Genomic DNA, 18,561 nt, shown 5'->3' with positions numbered 1-18,561 from the left:
CTGTAGCCCAAAACTCAGTTTGTTTCTTTATATACTCTCCCAAAAGTCCTCTTCTTTCCCTAAAACAAGCAAAGATGAAGCCTACCATGAGATACCAAATATGTTTACAACTTTCCTGTGCTAAAATCACTTCTCTTGAGACAACTTTAACACAATACATAGGAAGTTATTCACTTCTGGTATAGTCCATCCTCTTAATATGAAACAGACTTCAAATTAAGTTGCAGGAACTCAACCTAACTTAAAAACTTGAACAGTGAAAAATAATGAAAGAAAACTTATCAAAGCCAGGAAAAAACATTTTCTACCATATAGAAGCAGCAAATGATGACTGTTTTGAACTGTGTCATATTTTAGCTTCTAGCAGCAATTATTCCAAGTCACATTGAAAACCATGGTTGTTTAATAATAAAAAAATCCTCAAAACCCTAAAAGAGATCTGCTCACTGGAAAACTTTCTATAAAATTAAATGATACCTTTCTCAAGGGATGTCAAAAAAGCCGTGCACAAAAATATTTTGTGCAAGAACAATTTTACTTAGGAAAATTCAGATACGATGATTAAAATACCTGAGGTAAGAAAACCAAATAAGTAAGGCTACTAATGTCTCTGTAACAAACTTTAGCTGCTAAGGATAATCAACAACATAGAAAACCAGATTTGAGTACAATTAGCATTAACACTTAGTTCTAGACACTGTTAGGTCAAAAAAATTAATAGTGTTCATGTCTAGTTCATTCAGCAAAGACAGCTAGACTTGATGTTTATAAGTGCATGGACTAAAGTCTTGTTCCAAATTATGTTTTGGACATCAAAGATTTCCTATATCCTTTCTTTGAAGACAGAAATGTAACATCCACTACTTTCAGATCTAAAGACCAGACATTCATGGATCAGCTGTTGGAAATAGCATGTCAGTGTTTTCAGAAATCTCAACACAGTACTTAAATACACAGCAGCTACTTACATCAGAAAGTTTTTTCAATACTGAAATATTTTTATACTCATCACCAATCCTATACCTACAAAGCGTGCCTGCTAAACATGATAGAACAGACAGGCTACCAGGAAAATGAAAATACCTTTCAGATTTCCAGAATGTAATTTATTGCACTAAACTAAACAACCAGTTTACATGGCCAAAACCTCAACATTTTCTCACCTATTATCCTTGTCAGTTCCATGATGTAATATTCACTGAGTTGTTTTAATTCTTGAAATTAAGACGTCTTGAGCTGAAAGTTAGTTTCAAAAGAACCCCAAAACTGAAATGATTTCTAAACTATCACTGAATTACTATGCATATTAGATTTATTTTTTACAGACAGTTATTTTTTATCAGTTATCAGTTCTAATAACTGATGGCTGGATTTTAAGAAAAGCATTTAAGAAGTGGTGATAAACTGAGCTGCCTAGCAAGGATTTGAAGCATGAAGGCCATGTAGCCCATCTTGCCATAGTAGCAGCCACTGGTTCACAATTCAGATGCTGTATTATACATAGCCTCTTTTCTTCAATTCTACTTGCATATTTTTGCAAAATCTGAACATTGATCTATTTTCTTATTATGTTTGATTATCACTTCATACAGAAAAGTGTGATCAATTTAAAAAGCTTCAGTCTCATTGCTAAGAGACTGAGTTGTATCTAATTCCTCTGATTTTAAGGTAAGGGCTGAGAATACAGGCATACAGCATTTAAGAACTACAATACAGTCAGAAAGGTGTCAAACGTATTCTTTACACTGACAGTTTACATATAATGATCAAAAATTGGGGTGGGAATTGTAAGAAAAAGATGACCTGGTGATATTCTGAAGTATTTTATCTTACTGTTCTAATGCCTTAAACATGTTAAATAAAAAACTTCCTTTTTTGTTAAATACTATCTGTATATTCAAAGACATCATTCACTCTTCACCAAGGTATGTACAGCAGAATAACATACCTTAGTACATAAAAAAACAAGGCAATAAGAGCACACTGAGGACTTTTGCATGTAATTGTCTTGCTATGTTTCTTCCAAAATTCTGTAATAATTTAACATAATAAATACACATGTTTAATTAAACCAGCTGGTGGCACTCTTGTGCCACTATTTTGGATTTAATATCACAGTTGAGAAACACTACAAAATCCTTCTTTAAATGCATTCTCTGTCCCTAAAAAAAAAAAATAAAAATCATGGAAACTCAGTATACAGTGTTCAATACAGGGCTATACACTTGCAAAATTTTGTTGAAAAGATTACTACAGCTTCCATTTCAACCACATTACTGCACTGAATTCTTTGGACTCTAGCTTCAAGAATTAGAATTCACTATTTCCAAAAGAAAACTCAAGAATTAAAGATTAAGAATTATTTTTGTAATTTTGACCCAAAGATGGGGAAGGAGAACTGAACTTTTTTTTTCCCAGTCTCTTTGAGATTATGTATTCATATAGAACTTATTCATATGGACACAATATGGTAAACATCTAACCAAAAATATAAATTTTCTGCTTTCCTTTGCAAAGGGGGTTGTTTAACCTAGCAAAAGAGTCTCAGGGCACGCCTTATCACTCTCTACAGCCATCTAAAAAAGGATTTGTAGACAGGTGGGTGACAGTCTCTTCTTGCAAGTAATAAGAGACAGGACAAGATAAAACGCTTCAAGTTGTACCAGAGGAGGTTTAGATAAGATATTAGGAAAAAATTGTTGCAAAAGGGGTTACAGTTTATTCTTATTAAAACCTCAGAAAAGGAAAATAGGCAGTGAGAAACTGAAGCAGCAGTACTGGGTAACAGAGCTGCCTGACCCTTCACACGCAACGTGTTTTCACAGAATCATAGAGTGAGTAAGGCTGGAAGGAACCACAGCTGATCATCTGATTCAATCTCCCTTGCTCAAGCAGGGTCATCCTAGAGCTGCTTATAACAATTTTGTCAAACTATACTACTGAGAGAAATTTTCCATGACTGGACACTGATTACTATCAGTAATCATTTACATTAGACAAAGTATTCCCAAGAAAGGAAAGGAAAGTGTGTGTCATTTAAAATATATATGTTTTTAAAGACCTCTGCACATCTGGCCATGAAACAGATGAGGGTCCTGCCAATAATCTAAGTCTTGCTTTGTGCTTTCCCAGGAGAAGATAGCTAAATTTGTCTGTGACTAAGCCTTCAGAATCAAAATTGTAGTCTCAGAGAAGCCCAGAGCATCACAATTAAAAAACCTCGACGCTGAAACTTCTCACAGAGCACTGGCCAGCCCTTCAGCTGGATTGCACACTCTTCCTCTTGAATCAAAGACAGGCCAAGATCAAGAATGCCTGGGTGCATGGTGAGAGACTACAGCAGTCTTCCTTAAGCTCCAGTGCCTGGCTACTGCAAAACATGTTGGAGCCAGACAAGGGAAGGGAGAACCTGGTGCAACTACTCTGTGCTCAAGAGTAGCCAACCCTCCTTCCTAGGACTCCATTTCACTGCAGGCAACTGGAATAAAAAAAATAAAATAATTATACATTATGGCAATTACTTCTTAAATACCAGGGAAGTTTATAACTTCGTGCCAGTCCTGATAGACTAACCCTGTTGAAATTCACTGTAATTTAAGTAACATGTCTGTGGACATCTCAAATGAACAAACTGCTGCTCTGTGTGCATGAGGTGCACTCAGTGCTAGTCCATCACCTCCCAGGTCAGGCTGGGATGCTCCCCTGCTGAACACAAGTTACGTTACTTAAGACAGAGCAGGACAAAAAGGATTGCAAAAGCTGGCGAACATTCAGTTCAAGATTCATTTCACTGTTGCTTTTTAGAAATATAAAATTTAAACTTCTGCAAGGAAGAAGCAGTCCTGTCATTCCCCCAACCACATGCTCTCAGATCTCTTATTGCAGACAGCAATAATTTTGACCATGTGGTCCAATGGATCAATGAACAACTAATTCACAAGGATTATTTTCCAGGGAAAGCTGCTCCAAATCACTAGGCAGCTGCATAAACAAAAGCTCCAACACAAGATAGGGCAAGGCTGCCCAATTCAATTCAGTTTGGATCCAAACTGCATAAACCAAACCTGCAATCCCAAATACAGTTTGTCTGCAGGGAGGAAGCTTCAAGAAAACCCCAAGAAAAAATAAGACAGAATAATTTCACAGAAAATCATTCTCTGATCAGTCTAAAAAAAGGCACATTAAGTGCTTCCACATCTAAACAAGAAAGGGAAAAACCCCCAAACTATAACCAATTGATTCCTATCTGCATTACTTACAGAATATCAGAGACTTCATCCTGTGAAGGGCTCTACCTGTAGCAGAAAACAAGACATCAAAGCAGCTAAGAAATCTAAGGAATAAGAGTACATATAGCTTTAACTGAAGCTATAATTTAGTTTGAAATCTACTGCCTTATACTCCTAGAAATAATTGTATTAAGAAAAATTTGATTTTAGGGCTGTTGACTTCTAAACTAGAAATTCTGCCCAAAATGACTGTAGACATAAAACCATCAAAAGATCAACCACTATAAAAGAATGGCTATACACAGCTGGGGAGTTAAAAGTCACAAATCTACCCTATTTATTAAAGCAGTCAAGCCACATGAATGAAATAAAACTTGCATTCATAAAGCAAGGCACGTGATGTGGCGGGTCTAACAAACTGAATAACTTGCATAAGTAATACTAATAAGTGTCCAACATAGGAAACTAAGCAAAACTGTACATTTGGTTAACTAAAATGAAGGCTTTTCTTTTTATTTGCAGACTTTTATTATAGTATAACAAACTGAACACTAAATACTATATTATTATGGTATAACAAACTAAAGCAGCATGCTCAGAATGACACAACTAAAAGGCTCTCAATTGTTTCTCCAGAAGATGAAGTCTTATTTTTGAGAGGTTCAAACTCCTCTGAAAGCCTCATAAATCCTAGTTTTCATGCTATAGTTTAGAAATATACATAACTGAGGAAAACAAATTCTTTTCTTCTCTTAGGAGTTTAATGTTCCACAACTGGTGGCTGTGTTTCCAATTTTTGTCATCTGTCCCAAATTTCTTTTTTGGCAACCTGAAACAAGGACAAACAAGTAATCTGATTCTAACTTCCTACAGATTTAGTATTTCACATCTCTAATCTAATCAAATGTTGCAGAAAAGGTAAAGAAATTTGTTTTAAGCAGACCAATGTATCCACAAAGAAACTGGCTGTTTTAAAAGCTCCATAATTGATCATCACTAGTAGAGTGATATCTTCACTGGAAACTGGAACCAGTGCACACAACTCCCCTGCAGCACACTTTCAGCAAAGTCTGGTAACATCGTAAGACAAGACTTCTGATTTCTCAACTCAGGTCTAGTGGGTAGCTCCAAGAATGTGCTGCCTAGATTTAATTGGTCATTCATCTATGGGATTTTTCCTCCTGCAGACAAATCTGGTAAAAGAAAGAACCTCTGAACAACCATTTTCTTGGCTTGTCTGTATTAATGATTTTTTCCTCAAGAAACCATCATAAACACAAGGATTTTTCTGAAGTGCTGCGGAGCAGGCATAAAAACAAAGAGGTTAATTTCAAAGTGTGCTTATTTACTCAGCATTTGGGATAGCAGAGTGAGTCATTCAGTTGCTTGTCCACAGAAGACTCCAAACTCACAGAAAAGCCCAAAGAATAGTGTATTTAGGTAGAGACAATGCCTTTGGTGCTCACACTTACACTAACAAAGTACACCCTACCTGTAATTCCTGAGTGGATACCAGCCTTGCCAGCCAGCGGTGTCAAACAAGACATATTACACTGTCCATTTTCCTGTTCCTTTCAGGGAGGGAACTTTAAAGCTTATTCATCAGTGTGTGGCAAAGCTGACAGAAGAGAAACTATTCTTATATGTTTTATGGTTTCTGCTATACTTCCATTAGCTATTTCCTATGTGGAAAAGTTACAGGATAAATTTTAAGTCCTTAGCTCTAAAATAAGTCAGATACAGTGAATGGAGAATCAAGATTTACCATTTCAAGGATAATGTTTAAATTCTTGTTTCCCTCTCATGTATTTTAAATCCATTTACCCCAATTCTTGAAACCTGCTATTCCATGCATGTGCAGTAAACAAAACTTTTAGAATGCCTCCTTTGGATCTCAATTGAAAATCCTTAAAAAAATTAAAACTGTCCCTTCCCATCACTTGCTTTGCAGATTCCATAAGTATAATGTGAAAATAAGTTTATGTGCTAGTTTGCAGGCATTGGGGAGAGTGTATTAGCAATCCTTGGGTTCTAGTGCATCATATGATGATTACACATAGCCAAGTACATTTGATTATTTCTTTGAAATATATAAATATTGTTTATATTTTATAAAATCATATGTTTATCTTAGAAAATGCTTTGAAAGCTTCCAAAAATCTGGCAAATGAGGAGTTATTTTACATGTACTTCAAGAACATTTGAAAAAATGGATGGCTCACACTTCTTATGCCAACAGAACTGGAAGCCAAACTAATTTTTCAGGATGACAGATATGCACAATTTTCCCTTACTGTTGACTTATTAAAGAACACTTTGTGACTAATAATTGGAAAAAAAGAAAGCGGAAGAAATGGTCTAATTGTGTTTCAAATTAAGTCTTTCCATTGACTATTTTCAGCTTAGGAAAAGCGGAACTGGAAATGCTGCAGAATAGACTGTGTTCTAAACTAAGGACATAACACAACTGGCAGAAAATGAAATTAGGTTTTTTTAAAGTCTTTAGAAGAAACACAAACCAAACCTCTGCCATCCCTTGTTTGCTGGTTATCTGTGACTTCTCTCACATATTGGAGTCTAACATCCTTCACATCTGCTAGCCACACAACACATGGACCATAAGGAAAAGTACTCAAACTTCAAGCTCCCAAAATACAAAAGCCAATACTGCTCTACTCCTGCAAGAGCTAAAACAGACAACTCTTCTTTAAATCATGTACAAAGAACAGATGAGATTCAGCAGTCCAATTCTATTTTAAGACACCATTGCCTAACAAAGACCAAATATATCATCAGTTTGTCTGCATACATGAACAGTCAACTGCCTTTTCACACATAGCAACATTTAGCAATCACACTTAAAACATGAGCCTCAATAATTTTAAATGGATACCAAACTTTCTGTGTTATACCACTGCACAGGCAAATGAAATGCTAACAAGTCTGCATAAGAACTATAGCAAAATTGCTATGGAACACAAACTTTATGATCCCTTACATCCATTTCAAGTTTTCCATTTTATCCTACAGGATCTTTTAGCCAGTACAGATTTATTTATGTGCGCTGAGCTTACAAGACAATTGCTGCCGTCAATGCCTCCAAAGCTCCCTTTTTTACCCTGAAAGAAACATTAATATTTACACTGCCTTCTGTCAAGTGAAGCAAAAACCATGTAGCTTTATTGCACTGGCATTCTCTTCTCATGATTTTTACCCCTCATGCATCAAGTTTAAATCTACAGTAAGTTTAAGTAAAAGCTAAAAAATAAAGTGTGCAATTAAATCATGTGGTGTCACCAGATAAATTTTTCATTATCTTTGTATGTGCAGAATCTCTCAGCTGTGCAAACTGGGTTACAGACATAAAGAGGGTGGGGGGTGATGCTGAACTGTGCCAGACCAGATGGCAGACATCAAACTTATCTGCAACCTCTTCACTGAGTGTGTGCAGGACAGTAACAATGACTGCCCATGAATGGAGCCTTTCACCCGCCAGACACAAACAGCTACATAAGCATCATCAACACAGTCGTCTATTCTCTCCCTTCTGCTTTCTTCTCCTTCTGCTCTAGCACAGCTCACTGAAAACAGAGACAACTTCTTGCTTTCTTGCTGGCAGAGGGACCAAAGGAAGAAGAAAAAGACAATGTGGGTGGAGGCAACAAGCTGGTCATAGAGACATCATTTCCCCTACCTTCAACTCATGCTTCACTAATTTGGTCTACACAAGTAAAGTAACCCCCCACAGAAACTACATTTTAAGGTGCATGCCACTCACTGCACAACTAAAAGCATAGAAAATTAAATGCAACCTACCAATTTAAGAAAAAATACTGTTCAAGCGAGGATCTATGAAGTCATTTTGTAAAAGACAAATTTAAATTTAGCAAAAATTATGTGGCGGGGTGGAGACAACTTTTCTTTTTATTCAACAATACTTAAGGGGAGACTGAAGACCAGAACATAAGTGCAGTCAGAAACTTGAGACAAGGTCTCAAAACTACAGAGTGATTGTAGCCCTTCAAAGACTTCAAAAGTCTTCAAAACATCAATATTCACAATGTCTAAAAAGATAGTACTACGAAAGGAAAGTAGGAAAGAAGAAAATGAAACAATGATGACAACGAATAAACCCACAATTTTAGACAACCAAGGGAACTCCATTCAACTCCCCTGAAAGTGGCCTGAAGACAAATGCAGAATGAGTATAAGGATGGTCTTGGCCAATACAAGCACTGAGTTATCATCTGTCATCATGCTGATTTATCTGCAACCCCTAGAATTGCCTACAGTACTGGCTGCTAGGAGGAAGAAAAAGACAGGACACTAAGGTGCCTGTCCAAATGCTTAGACAAGAAGTTCTAAATAATCAATTACCACCAATGAGTTCCTGCCCTCCCTTCCAGCCTCCAGTCCCTAGCTACAACCTCTCCTAATGTGCATCAGTCTCCTGAGCCTCTGCAGTTCACCTAAATAACACAGAATGAGGCCTAGAATAGAAGCACAAAGTTTTGGTGTACTAAGTACCAGTTAAGTGCCAAAACTGGGACAAGGGAGGAGATGAGAGTGTAAGGAAGAACTGTGAGGAAGGAAGGATGAGAAGAAAGGGAAGTCATATCTTCCCATTGCTGGTGGTTGTGGAATTGCAGCCTTTTTCCGTAATACTGGTCTCTATTACCAGCCAGAGAGTAACTAGACCACACATACCTTCAGTGGGCCAGTGCATGACTGTTCTTTTACAGGATTTTCCTGTACTTCCATCTAAGAGAGCTCTTAAATACAGAGCAGAACTATTTTTTTAAGATAGAATATTTAAGTTTATAACTGCAAAGCCTCATTTCTCTTTTCCTCCCATCAAAATAGTCTTCCATTTTTCTTAGGAAGAGCAAAACATGAAGCTACAGCACAAAGGATGACTTTTTAAAGTACCTATATTGCCTGGAGAAGACAGAAAGTATCGGTCAAAAGGGCAGAGCTGCCAAGACACAGACCTCTTTCAGAAGAGCCACAGCAGTAAAGAAAAATTTTAAAGGTCAGCTCACCTACAGGCAGTCTCAAGGAAGACAGGCAAAAGAAAAGAGCTAACTTGAAGCACTACTTCAGGATAACAAATCTCAAAACAGATCTGCTGTGACCATGAATAAACAGCCTCTCCCACTTTCTGCATAAAAACTGTTGGGTTTTTTCCCTATATGGACATTAGGATTTCTTCAAAGGCTATTTCCTCAGAGGGATGTTTTCTATTAGAAACAGCACCATTGAGTCAACTGTGTGGGTGGGAGGATACAATGCAGCCCTACTGAAAGGTGTTTTGGTTCACAACCTAGCCAAGAGAATTAATAAACCCTTAAACTAGTTTTTGGGCATTAAACGAATGACACAGGAAATAAACAGCTTCGTTGATACCAAATGATTCTTCCAAAGAATCCATTTAAAAGCCAAATTCATTTAAAAAGCACAACCACAGAATCTGTCACAAACTCAAAAAAAAAAGTCACTGCCCTTTTTCTGTTCACCAGTCATGAGAAAAAAAAACTTATTCTCAGTAAGTCCCATCCCATCACATAACAATTTAAAAACTGAATAGTTGAAACCAATTCTGTAAACCTGTGGACAATGACTCAGAATTGAACACCTTCCTCAGGCTACTGAAATTGAAAAGAATAGATAGAGCCAAAGCAAACAGCATGGTTAATGAGTGCAGAGGTTTCTGTTCTCAAGAGGAGAGCAGAATCTGGATCTCAAATTACTGATACTTTCTGGATACCTCCTTCAAAGAAATCAATCATTTTTATCAACTTATCTGGGCAGAGAAACAATAGCCACATTCTTATATAAGAAGCAATCACTGGGTTTGTACAAAGGCAGCTCTCACATGCCTTTGAGAAAAGCTTTTGGGAATGATTCTGAGCCTTGAAGTCAGTGGCCAAGAGCTCAGAAAGCAACTGAAACAGCAATTGCAATCCTTGCAGCAATATAGATTAGCTTCCTGTGAAGACAAAGCAACTTCTTGACCTCTGTCCCTTGATTCACCAACATCAAGTTAATTAAGTGCAGCAGGTGGTTTGTTGATTACCCATGACACAAAGGATTGAAAAAACCTGGGAGACAAGAAGGGCAATTTTGACGCCTCAAGCATATAACTCTCAAAGTAAAAGAGAAAATCTGAAGGAAGACCTGCAAGATCTGCAGAAATCTGCAGAAAAGACCTTGTGTTAAAATTCAAAAAATTGCAACATTCATGCTTTTCTTAGGCTATGCAAGCTAGAGAAACTAATTCACAAAAGTCATCTTTTTAGCCCAAAAAGAGACCAAAATGCAAGACTGCCTAACTTTCTACATCATAAAGACAGACATATAATCATGAATAACAGCTGGAGATGCACAAAAAAACCCAAACCCAAAAATAAGCCTTACCATACCATGAAAAGAAAATGATTCTCAAATAAACAACAATATAATCAATGGCCATCATAGGCTGGGCTTGAACACTTAGGCCTACAGCAATAATGCAAAGGTTTGCATTTTAACTTTACAAAGAGTAAAGGGCACATTTCTATCTGTTTTGCTTCACTCAATATGAAATCTCCAATAAAAGCAAACTGAACAAAAACGTTTCATACAAGAAGAAAGTTGACCTAAACTGTCATTCATTTCTCACCATTTCAAGTAGATTTAAATCAAAGTGTGACCCCAATGAGTTGATCATAAGAATGACAAGCCTGCATTGTTCACTATATATCAGATGAACTTTTGTTACAGATGTGTAGAACGAAGCTTTCAGTACAGCCCATTCAGATCAGTTTTAATTATTGATTAGAATAAACTCAGCTTGTTCTAGTTTTCTCTCATGAAAGAGAACATGCATATTAGTACAACTGACATTTTAACAGGTCAGATTTCTGTTTCAGAGAGTATTTCTACAAGAGAACTTCTAAGTTTAAGTTCTCAAAATTTACTGGAACATTTTCCACATTTTCTCTCACAAGTCACCAGCACTTGCAACATTCACTGAATTGGCTGGTCTCACTGAAGTTTCCTCTCTGATTAATCAATATCAAAACATCAAAATCCTAAATTAATATCTGCTAATGTTGTATTGCAGCCCAGTTATTTTACTGTGTTGTGTATTGTTTCAAAGAGCTCCTCCTGTCATACATTAAACAAGAATATTAAGTAGCAGCAAATTATCAGTATAGTATAGCTCCAGATAGACACCCACAGATTGCTCCATGTATTTCAGGTATTAATTGTACTGTAACAGGAATTTTGCCAATTGTGCTTCCTTTTTCCCCCATCTGTTCACTCTTCAGATTTAAATTAAGGGCAATATGTGATATTTACTTTGCATAAAAATATTAACTATAAAAACATTAAAATGCATGACTGGCTTGAAAGGAAGAAGAAGGGATGGGAAAAGCTCTTAAAAAATCCAAAACCAAAACAATTCTTTATAAGAAGTTTCCTTGCAGACAGAACCAAAACCAGAGAAAGAAGTAGTTACAGCATGCGCAGTTCCTGTAAAAGCAAGTCTTCAATCAACCCCACTGCACTGCAGATGTTTAGCTATGAGTGTCAGCACGGGAAATGTGGTGTACATTTGAAGAGAAAAACCCAAACCAAACAAAACTCTTGAATTAGTGACACTCTACCTCAGTGATTGGTTGCCCTTGTGATGTCAAGTCCAGCTCCTGAGGTCTCGTCACCTTATCGATATCCAAGGAGTCCATGCTGGAAGCTGCTGAGGTCACGCTGGAACGGGAGGAGTTACTGATGGAGCGCACCTCAGCATCGCTCACCGTGCCAGCAGACGCTGTCCTCCTGTGCTGGGCAGCAACCACTGGCTTGGTGTCTTCTGCAAGAGACTGCTGGGCTGCTTCATCCATGCTCAAAGAGGCCTTCTCTAACTGTGCAGTGATGTCATCCAGAGACACGTTGGCATGTGATGGTTTAGTCACCTTAGCAGAGGAGGAGGACAATCCTTTCACGCTGCTGTGCTTAGCAGAAGGTCGACTAGCAGGTGGTTTCTGAGTTTTGGGTTCTGTGGCAAGGCGTTTCACTGCAGCGTTGTTTGCTGAATGAGAGCCGATGCTGCTGAGCTCCTGCTCTATGGAACAGAGATCAGCCATGAGGGCATCCAGATCCACAGTCTCCCCCTGATTCAGGGCTTCTGCAACAAGTACAGTCAGTATGTCAAACAAGAGTAGCCAGTACGTGCAGAGTTATTTCATTTGCAACGCCTCGCTTTGTGTTATCAAATCTAATGGTTAAGAGAGCAAAGGAAGCAATATTTTCTTTTCCCATCTGCATTGCAGAAATCTGTGCACTGCTGAACAGAATGTCATTTGCACTACTATCCTTGACCAGTGCAACTTGCACACTATTTAGGTTAAACTCATTTGTCAGCAAAAGAAGTCTATGAATGTTCAGATTACATCTGAAAAGTTTAAACTGCTTTCCTGTGAACAGAATGTTAAAATACATTTGCATATCATGCCTCACTTTTTGAAAAGGTGCAGATGTTTTGCCAAACATTTTGTGCTAAAGTAATGCAACTGCTTTAAAAAAACAAAACCAAAACAAAAAATCAAACCTTTAAATTAAGGTTTTGTTCTGTTTATCCTGAAAGCATTCTGTAGCTATATTCCTGCATCCTGTTCCATAAAACAAGATGCCCTTTCTTCCCTGTTAACAGATTCACATGAATTCATTCTTTCATGAGACCAGATCCCAGAAAAAGTTTTTTTATAAAAATACTACACTACAGTTCTCAGATACTGGAGGTGTTGTAAAAGATACTGCTTTAGGAGACTCAAATACTTGAAAAAAAAGGACACCAGAAAGCAGTGCCTTCAGCAAATATGTTCCCACCTATCTCATCTCTCAGCTATAAGCATATTCAAATGTTCTTATATTTTACAATATTTTAATTTATAGCTGGAATAGGTTTTTTTCTTAAACTAGTATTTTTCTTAAACTATATGTGGTAAATAATTCAACAAACCATTCAAATTGTACATGGAGAAGCGATATGAGAAGTTGGCAAGATTGGTTTCCTGGCGGAGAGGTGACCTCTTCACTGGTGCCACAGGCTTATCCGCATCCAAACTCTGAAAGAGATCCAAAAAATGGAAAAATAAAGTTTTTTCTTTTAATAATAAATAAAGGAATTGGACAAGCAAATCTTTAAGATGAATGAAAATTAATTTTCTCTAAGAGAAATTTTTCAAAAGTTACTGGTATATATAAAAGCACCCCTATTTTTCAGGCTTCAGACTGAAAACAAACATTGTCATACTACAAAGATTTAATTGCAGACATGCAGTGAAGAAAAATTGTTAAACACATTCTGCTTTTTTTCAGGATCAAAAAGAGAGATGCATTTTCCAAATGCTTTTCTGAGTGGTGTTACACATCAGCTCATTTTGAAACAGACAGCTGACTTACCTGTAACTATATCTCTTCAGGAAACTGCACAACATTCAAAGTGGGATAACAGTCTAATATAAGGTCTAAGATATCCATATTAACTTATGAGCATAATCATGGCATAAGTGCTTAAAAACATTCAATGAAGAATCCTATTTTATTAACAAGGATTTAAATCCACTGAACTCAGAATTTTTTTAAAATAGTCTTTTCTGTTAATAACATTAAGTTATGAAAACCAACCCCAGCCTGTTTATGTAAGACACATTTCTTTTTTTAAGGAAAATTAGCATATGTTAAAAAAAAATATTTCTAACCAATATACTCAGTTTTTATGTTATGATGGCTAATATGGGGATAATGCTATAATAAATACCAGGATTTTTGTAAGTAGCAAGCAGTAGGGCACTGTGATCCAGCTGCTGACTCAAGTAGTACAGGGTCAGGAGCTGCTGGCCCTGGAGTGGAATGTGTTACATGGGGAATCCAGCTCTTGCTGTCACTGAAGCTCAACAGCCCTGTAGAAAATCTGAAATTAGGCAATGCTTGTACTGATAAAGAGTTCCTGAAGATACGCTTGCCTGAAGGAAAAGCATCTTCTAGTTCCAACAAAATTAAGTTTCTCACCTAAACTTTTTATGTTCATTTTCTACATTTTTACTCAAGCCTTTGTTAAAAAAATCAAATGCTAATATTTATTCTTCCTGAGCTCCCTTCTCTCCTCAGCTTGGCCTGAACTTTAAAAAATAAAAAAAAATCTATAACCCTAGAGACATCACTAAAACTGGAGACAGAAGAGGCAAGTTAGGCCCTATTCCTTCAGACCAAACCCATAGACTGCTACAAAAGATTTCCTGTGAAGCAAATATACTCTGGTTGAAAGCACCTCAACTGTGTTTTACTGGCTTTACTAAAGTTATTGCAGATCATTGGACACACATGTGATATGCCCTCACTATTATCTAAGCACATTCACCGTAATGCATTAGACTGCTAAACCAGCAGTTTGGAGAACTGCTAAAAACTGCAACAGCTCCAAAAGCTTAATTCTAAATAATCATGAGAAGCAAGGTAAATTTTTTTTCATTTAACCTGCACCATACAGCAGGAAAACTTAAGCAGAATAAATGTTAAAACACCCTTCATCAATGCCAAATATTGCTCACACATGCTGCAGATTTTGTGACTTCGTTTATAATGCTTTTGTTAGACCAAGAGTTAAAGAGGAAAAGTGAATTCAAATGATTCTCATGGGCATTTAAACAAATACAGATCTTTTAAAAAGCAGTTACATCTGGGTTTTACTTTAAACCTCCTCAAAATAAACATTTAGGAAATCTAAAAAGAAGTTAAAGATTAAGGATCTCGGGGACAAAAACCTTTCCTCTTAGTGCTCTTGAAATCCAGCTGACAGACAGCAACAAATGCAGAAACTAGAGGAGAATGCACTTGGGATCTCATTAACCACCTCTTTACTGGGACTTCATTGGAACTGCCCCATCAAGATTTGATGATTGTCCAAATAAATGAACTGAGACACAACCAACTCCGTTAACTTGTTTATACAGAACAATATGGGGTCATTCAAAGTTTTGGGGGAAATGTCATTTCTCTGTAGTTGCGAAAGATAGAAGGGCAACTGCCAGGCTATGTTGCAGACTGTCTTGAACAGCAGTATGAAGGTATCAAACAAATAATGTGGGTCCTACCATTAAGTAAGGGTTAGTAGGTTTTAAGAAATTTGCATGGACCAACAACAAACTGAGACGTCACCCTGAAGTCTGCATGTCAGTAGTGCAGCTATAAGCCCCAAGTAAAGGATATTTTTATATTTAATATTTCTAGGCTGCTCATACCATTAAAAAATGGGGCAGAGAACAGAGAACTAAGACCCCTTGAATTGTTATGTTACAATGGCTATAATAAATACCAGGATTTTTATAAGTAGCAAGCTGCAGGGCAACTGTGATCCAGCTACTGACCCAAGAAGTACATGACAGGGTCAGAAGCTGCTGCCCCTGGAGTGGAATGTGTTACATGGGGAATCTTGCTGTCACTGAAACTCAACAGGTCTGCAGAACATCCAAAATTACGCAATGCTTAACGAGTCTAAGACTCATTGTTCTCCTCTGTGAATATCAAGGCGATTTACAAAGCCTATGACTTCAAAATGGTTCATACCATTAAAAATCCTTCAAAGGAAGTTAAAAATCAGAAAGAATTAGTATATGCAGATTCATGTCACACTCTTCCACTCATCTCAGAAGGCAGGATTCTTTATTGCCTTGCATGTGTGAGCTCAGGAAAAAAAACAAACATTTTCCCCTATAGTGCTATATACCCTTAGAACTTGCTGGCAGACATTAGCAGAGATGAGACTGAATTTGAAATCCTGTTACCAAATACCAATACCTGAACCAAAACCACTACAATAATTAGCTCAATTTTCCTTCAGTCTTCAGATAAGATGAAGGTGAGAAAAACTGTCTCTTCTCTAGCTTAATGACCCTTCAGTTATCATACCTTTGCTTAATTCTACATGACAAACAGGAAGAAAATTAAATACGTTATTCAGGAAGGCCAGTTCACACAGCTGAAACACCCCTTGCAGGCAGTCACAGAGAAATGGCTGATCACCCCAGGAGTGTAGCAAACACCACGCCAAATGCAGTAGCTGCTTGTGAAGCAAAGGAAAAGCACTAGAACGAAAGCAGGACCAAAAGATGTTCTATCAGCTGCTTCAATTCAATTGCATTCACGTTTTTTCTTATTGCTGTTTAGGTGCAACAAATAAATGCTGTCACAGCTGTACAATGTCAAATCACATGTTTTGAGACACAGCCTATTAGCTGAAATCCATATTGCTCTACATATGTAAGGACAAAATACCAATTCTATAATTCTTGGAAGGAACTATACTCTTTGTGACAGGTCAAGCTAGCAGGTTGTACAAAATGAATAAACAACATCAGGATGGGGAAAACAAGACAATTTATAAACCTTTAAAGGTTACTGAACTGGTCACAAGCTATGGTCTGCCTTGCTGCAAGTGGCAGTGTGAAGCAGTTGGCATCCAAATGAAAAGAAACATAATACTAAGAAAAAAGTATTCCATGAGATGATTGAAATGTCCCTCACCTGTGTGAGTTTGTCCAGTTCACCCAGCCAGGCCCCAAACATCTTGTCAAGATCCTGATCTTCCTTATCACTATCTTCTTCGGCACCATGGTCAAGCTCTTCATCTGACAATTGCTCCATCTGGGGGGGAAAAAAAAAGTTTGATACTCAAACTTTCTTATCAGTGTCTAAGAAAATTGGTGTCAGCTACTATGTTTCTGAAAGTGTTTCTAAATCAAAGCAAATGTCCATCCATAAACTTCATAAAAACTCCTGCTTACTAGTAAAGACTTAGTATGGAAGTTGTAGTAGATAACTGCAAAGCCATTTTTTCAGCTCACTTTTGTCAGAACGATGCAGAAAATTATTAAGAACAAAGCTCACAGTATCTAATATACCATCAGAAATTCATGCTAGACTTGCATGTGCCTTCATTGCCAGCTATTGTTGGCAAAATCTATTGACATTACATTAGAAAAATCCAACTCTTGTCCAAGGAATTCAGCTGACCACAGTTAAGCAACACCATTCAACCACAGGAAGTGCAGTCTCACTGCACTGCAAATAGATCACTCTACAAATCTGTAAACAGAAATGCTTAAATAGGCCATAGAGAATGTCAGCAATACATCCCCTGAGAGTTCAAATCTTGGACACTGACCAGATCACTTCACTGATACTGCACAATTTTTATTCAACAAAGGAACTTCTCTCTGGAAGCAAAGAGTCACCATAACATCTCTCAGATCCTCCTTCATTCAACAAATTTGTGACCAAGATAATGTTCTCCAAAGTTTATCTGTTATTATCTCACAGGAAAATAACCGTCTGTTTAATTTCCTTTTCCAAACATGTCCTCCAGCCCCTTTTATGGAGCTAAGACACACCTGCCTTTTCTATGTGCACCCATACTGGCAAAGACGGGATCTGGTTCAGGAAGAGAATTTATATACATGTTGTGGGGGCAACAATCTAGGTAATAATTTGGAAGCAATCAGGCAGTAGAGAAGGTGAATTTCAGAGATGTGCTACAGATTGGCCAGAGATGCATGAAAATGGAACCCCAGCAAGAGCTACACAAGAAAATCAATGGTGAGTGGAACAGCCTGATTTAGCCAAGTCATGGGCTACATAGTTACTTGCTACATAGCTTTCAGAAAGCACTACTTTACATTTCGTAGATTGAAAAAGGAACTAAGCGCTTCTCTTCAGGAAAAGACAAATCTTGGTCTAGAAAGACATCCATGTCCAACATCACACAGTCAAACTGATGAGGGATGTTATGAAAAATGATTAAGGTGATCTTAGACAAAAAACTGCTCAATCCACTTTTTATTATTTTAAATGACAGTTTATGTAAAAAAAAATCCTCCAAGATTAAAACCAAGTCTTTCCATTTTATTATATATTGCTTTTATTTCATTTTAGCTTGATAAAATAGGTCAGAGGACACTTCAGAGGTGATCTGTAATTCTGAGGCCAGCTGAAGCCAATGTCTCCACGGATGCTGTCCAGGTGCTCTAGGCAAAGCTGTTTCAGTCTACTACTTGAACTTCTACTTTTGTGGGAGAGCACAATGCATGTGCCTACCTTAAAAGAGGCAATAACATTAAAGCCAACTTGTCATGGCACACTTCACTGCACAAACACTGAACAGCTCAAATTCACCATCTGAATCTCCTTTCTTCCAACACTTGATTTGAGTCCTGCACTCCAAGGAATGAAAACAAGCACTTCCTAAAATCTAAAGGTGATGATGAAATTAAAAAAAATCAAACAATAAGAT

General features: G+C 37.2%; 1 protein-coding gene across 6 annotated transcripts in view; it reads right to left on the bottom strand.

The window, feature by feature from the left end:
- The window catches only part of RAPH1 (Ras association (RalGDS/AF-6) and pleckstrin homology domains 1), an 86,136-nt gene that overhangs the window by 36,234 nt on the left and 31,341 nt on the right, over positions 1–18,561 (bottom strand). For all 6 annotated transcript variants that reach the window (XM_086897514.1, XM_086897512.1, XM_086897510.1 and 3 more), the window contains exons 2-4: positions 16,797–16,916; positions 13,234–13,339; positions 11,882–12,399 (exon numbers count right to left, since the gene is read on the bottom strand). In XM_086897514.1, coding sequence (XP_086753640.1) covers positions 11,882–12,399; positions 13,234–13,339; positions 16,797–16,916 — 744 coding nt within the window. The remainder of the gene's footprint in view (positions 1–11,881; positions 12,400–13,233; positions 13,340–16,796; positions 16,917–18,561) is intronic.

The sequence above is a fragment of the Cyanistes caeruleus genome, chromosome 7 (genome assembly GCF_971803275.1).
Source record: "Cyanistes caeruleus chromosome 7, bCyaCae1.hap1.1, whole genome shotgun sequence".
Lineage (NCBI taxonomy): Eukaryota > Metazoa > Chordata > Aves > Passeriformes > Paridae > Cyanistes > Cyanistes caeruleus.
This window is presented reverse-complemented; position numbering and strand designations above follow the sequence as displayed.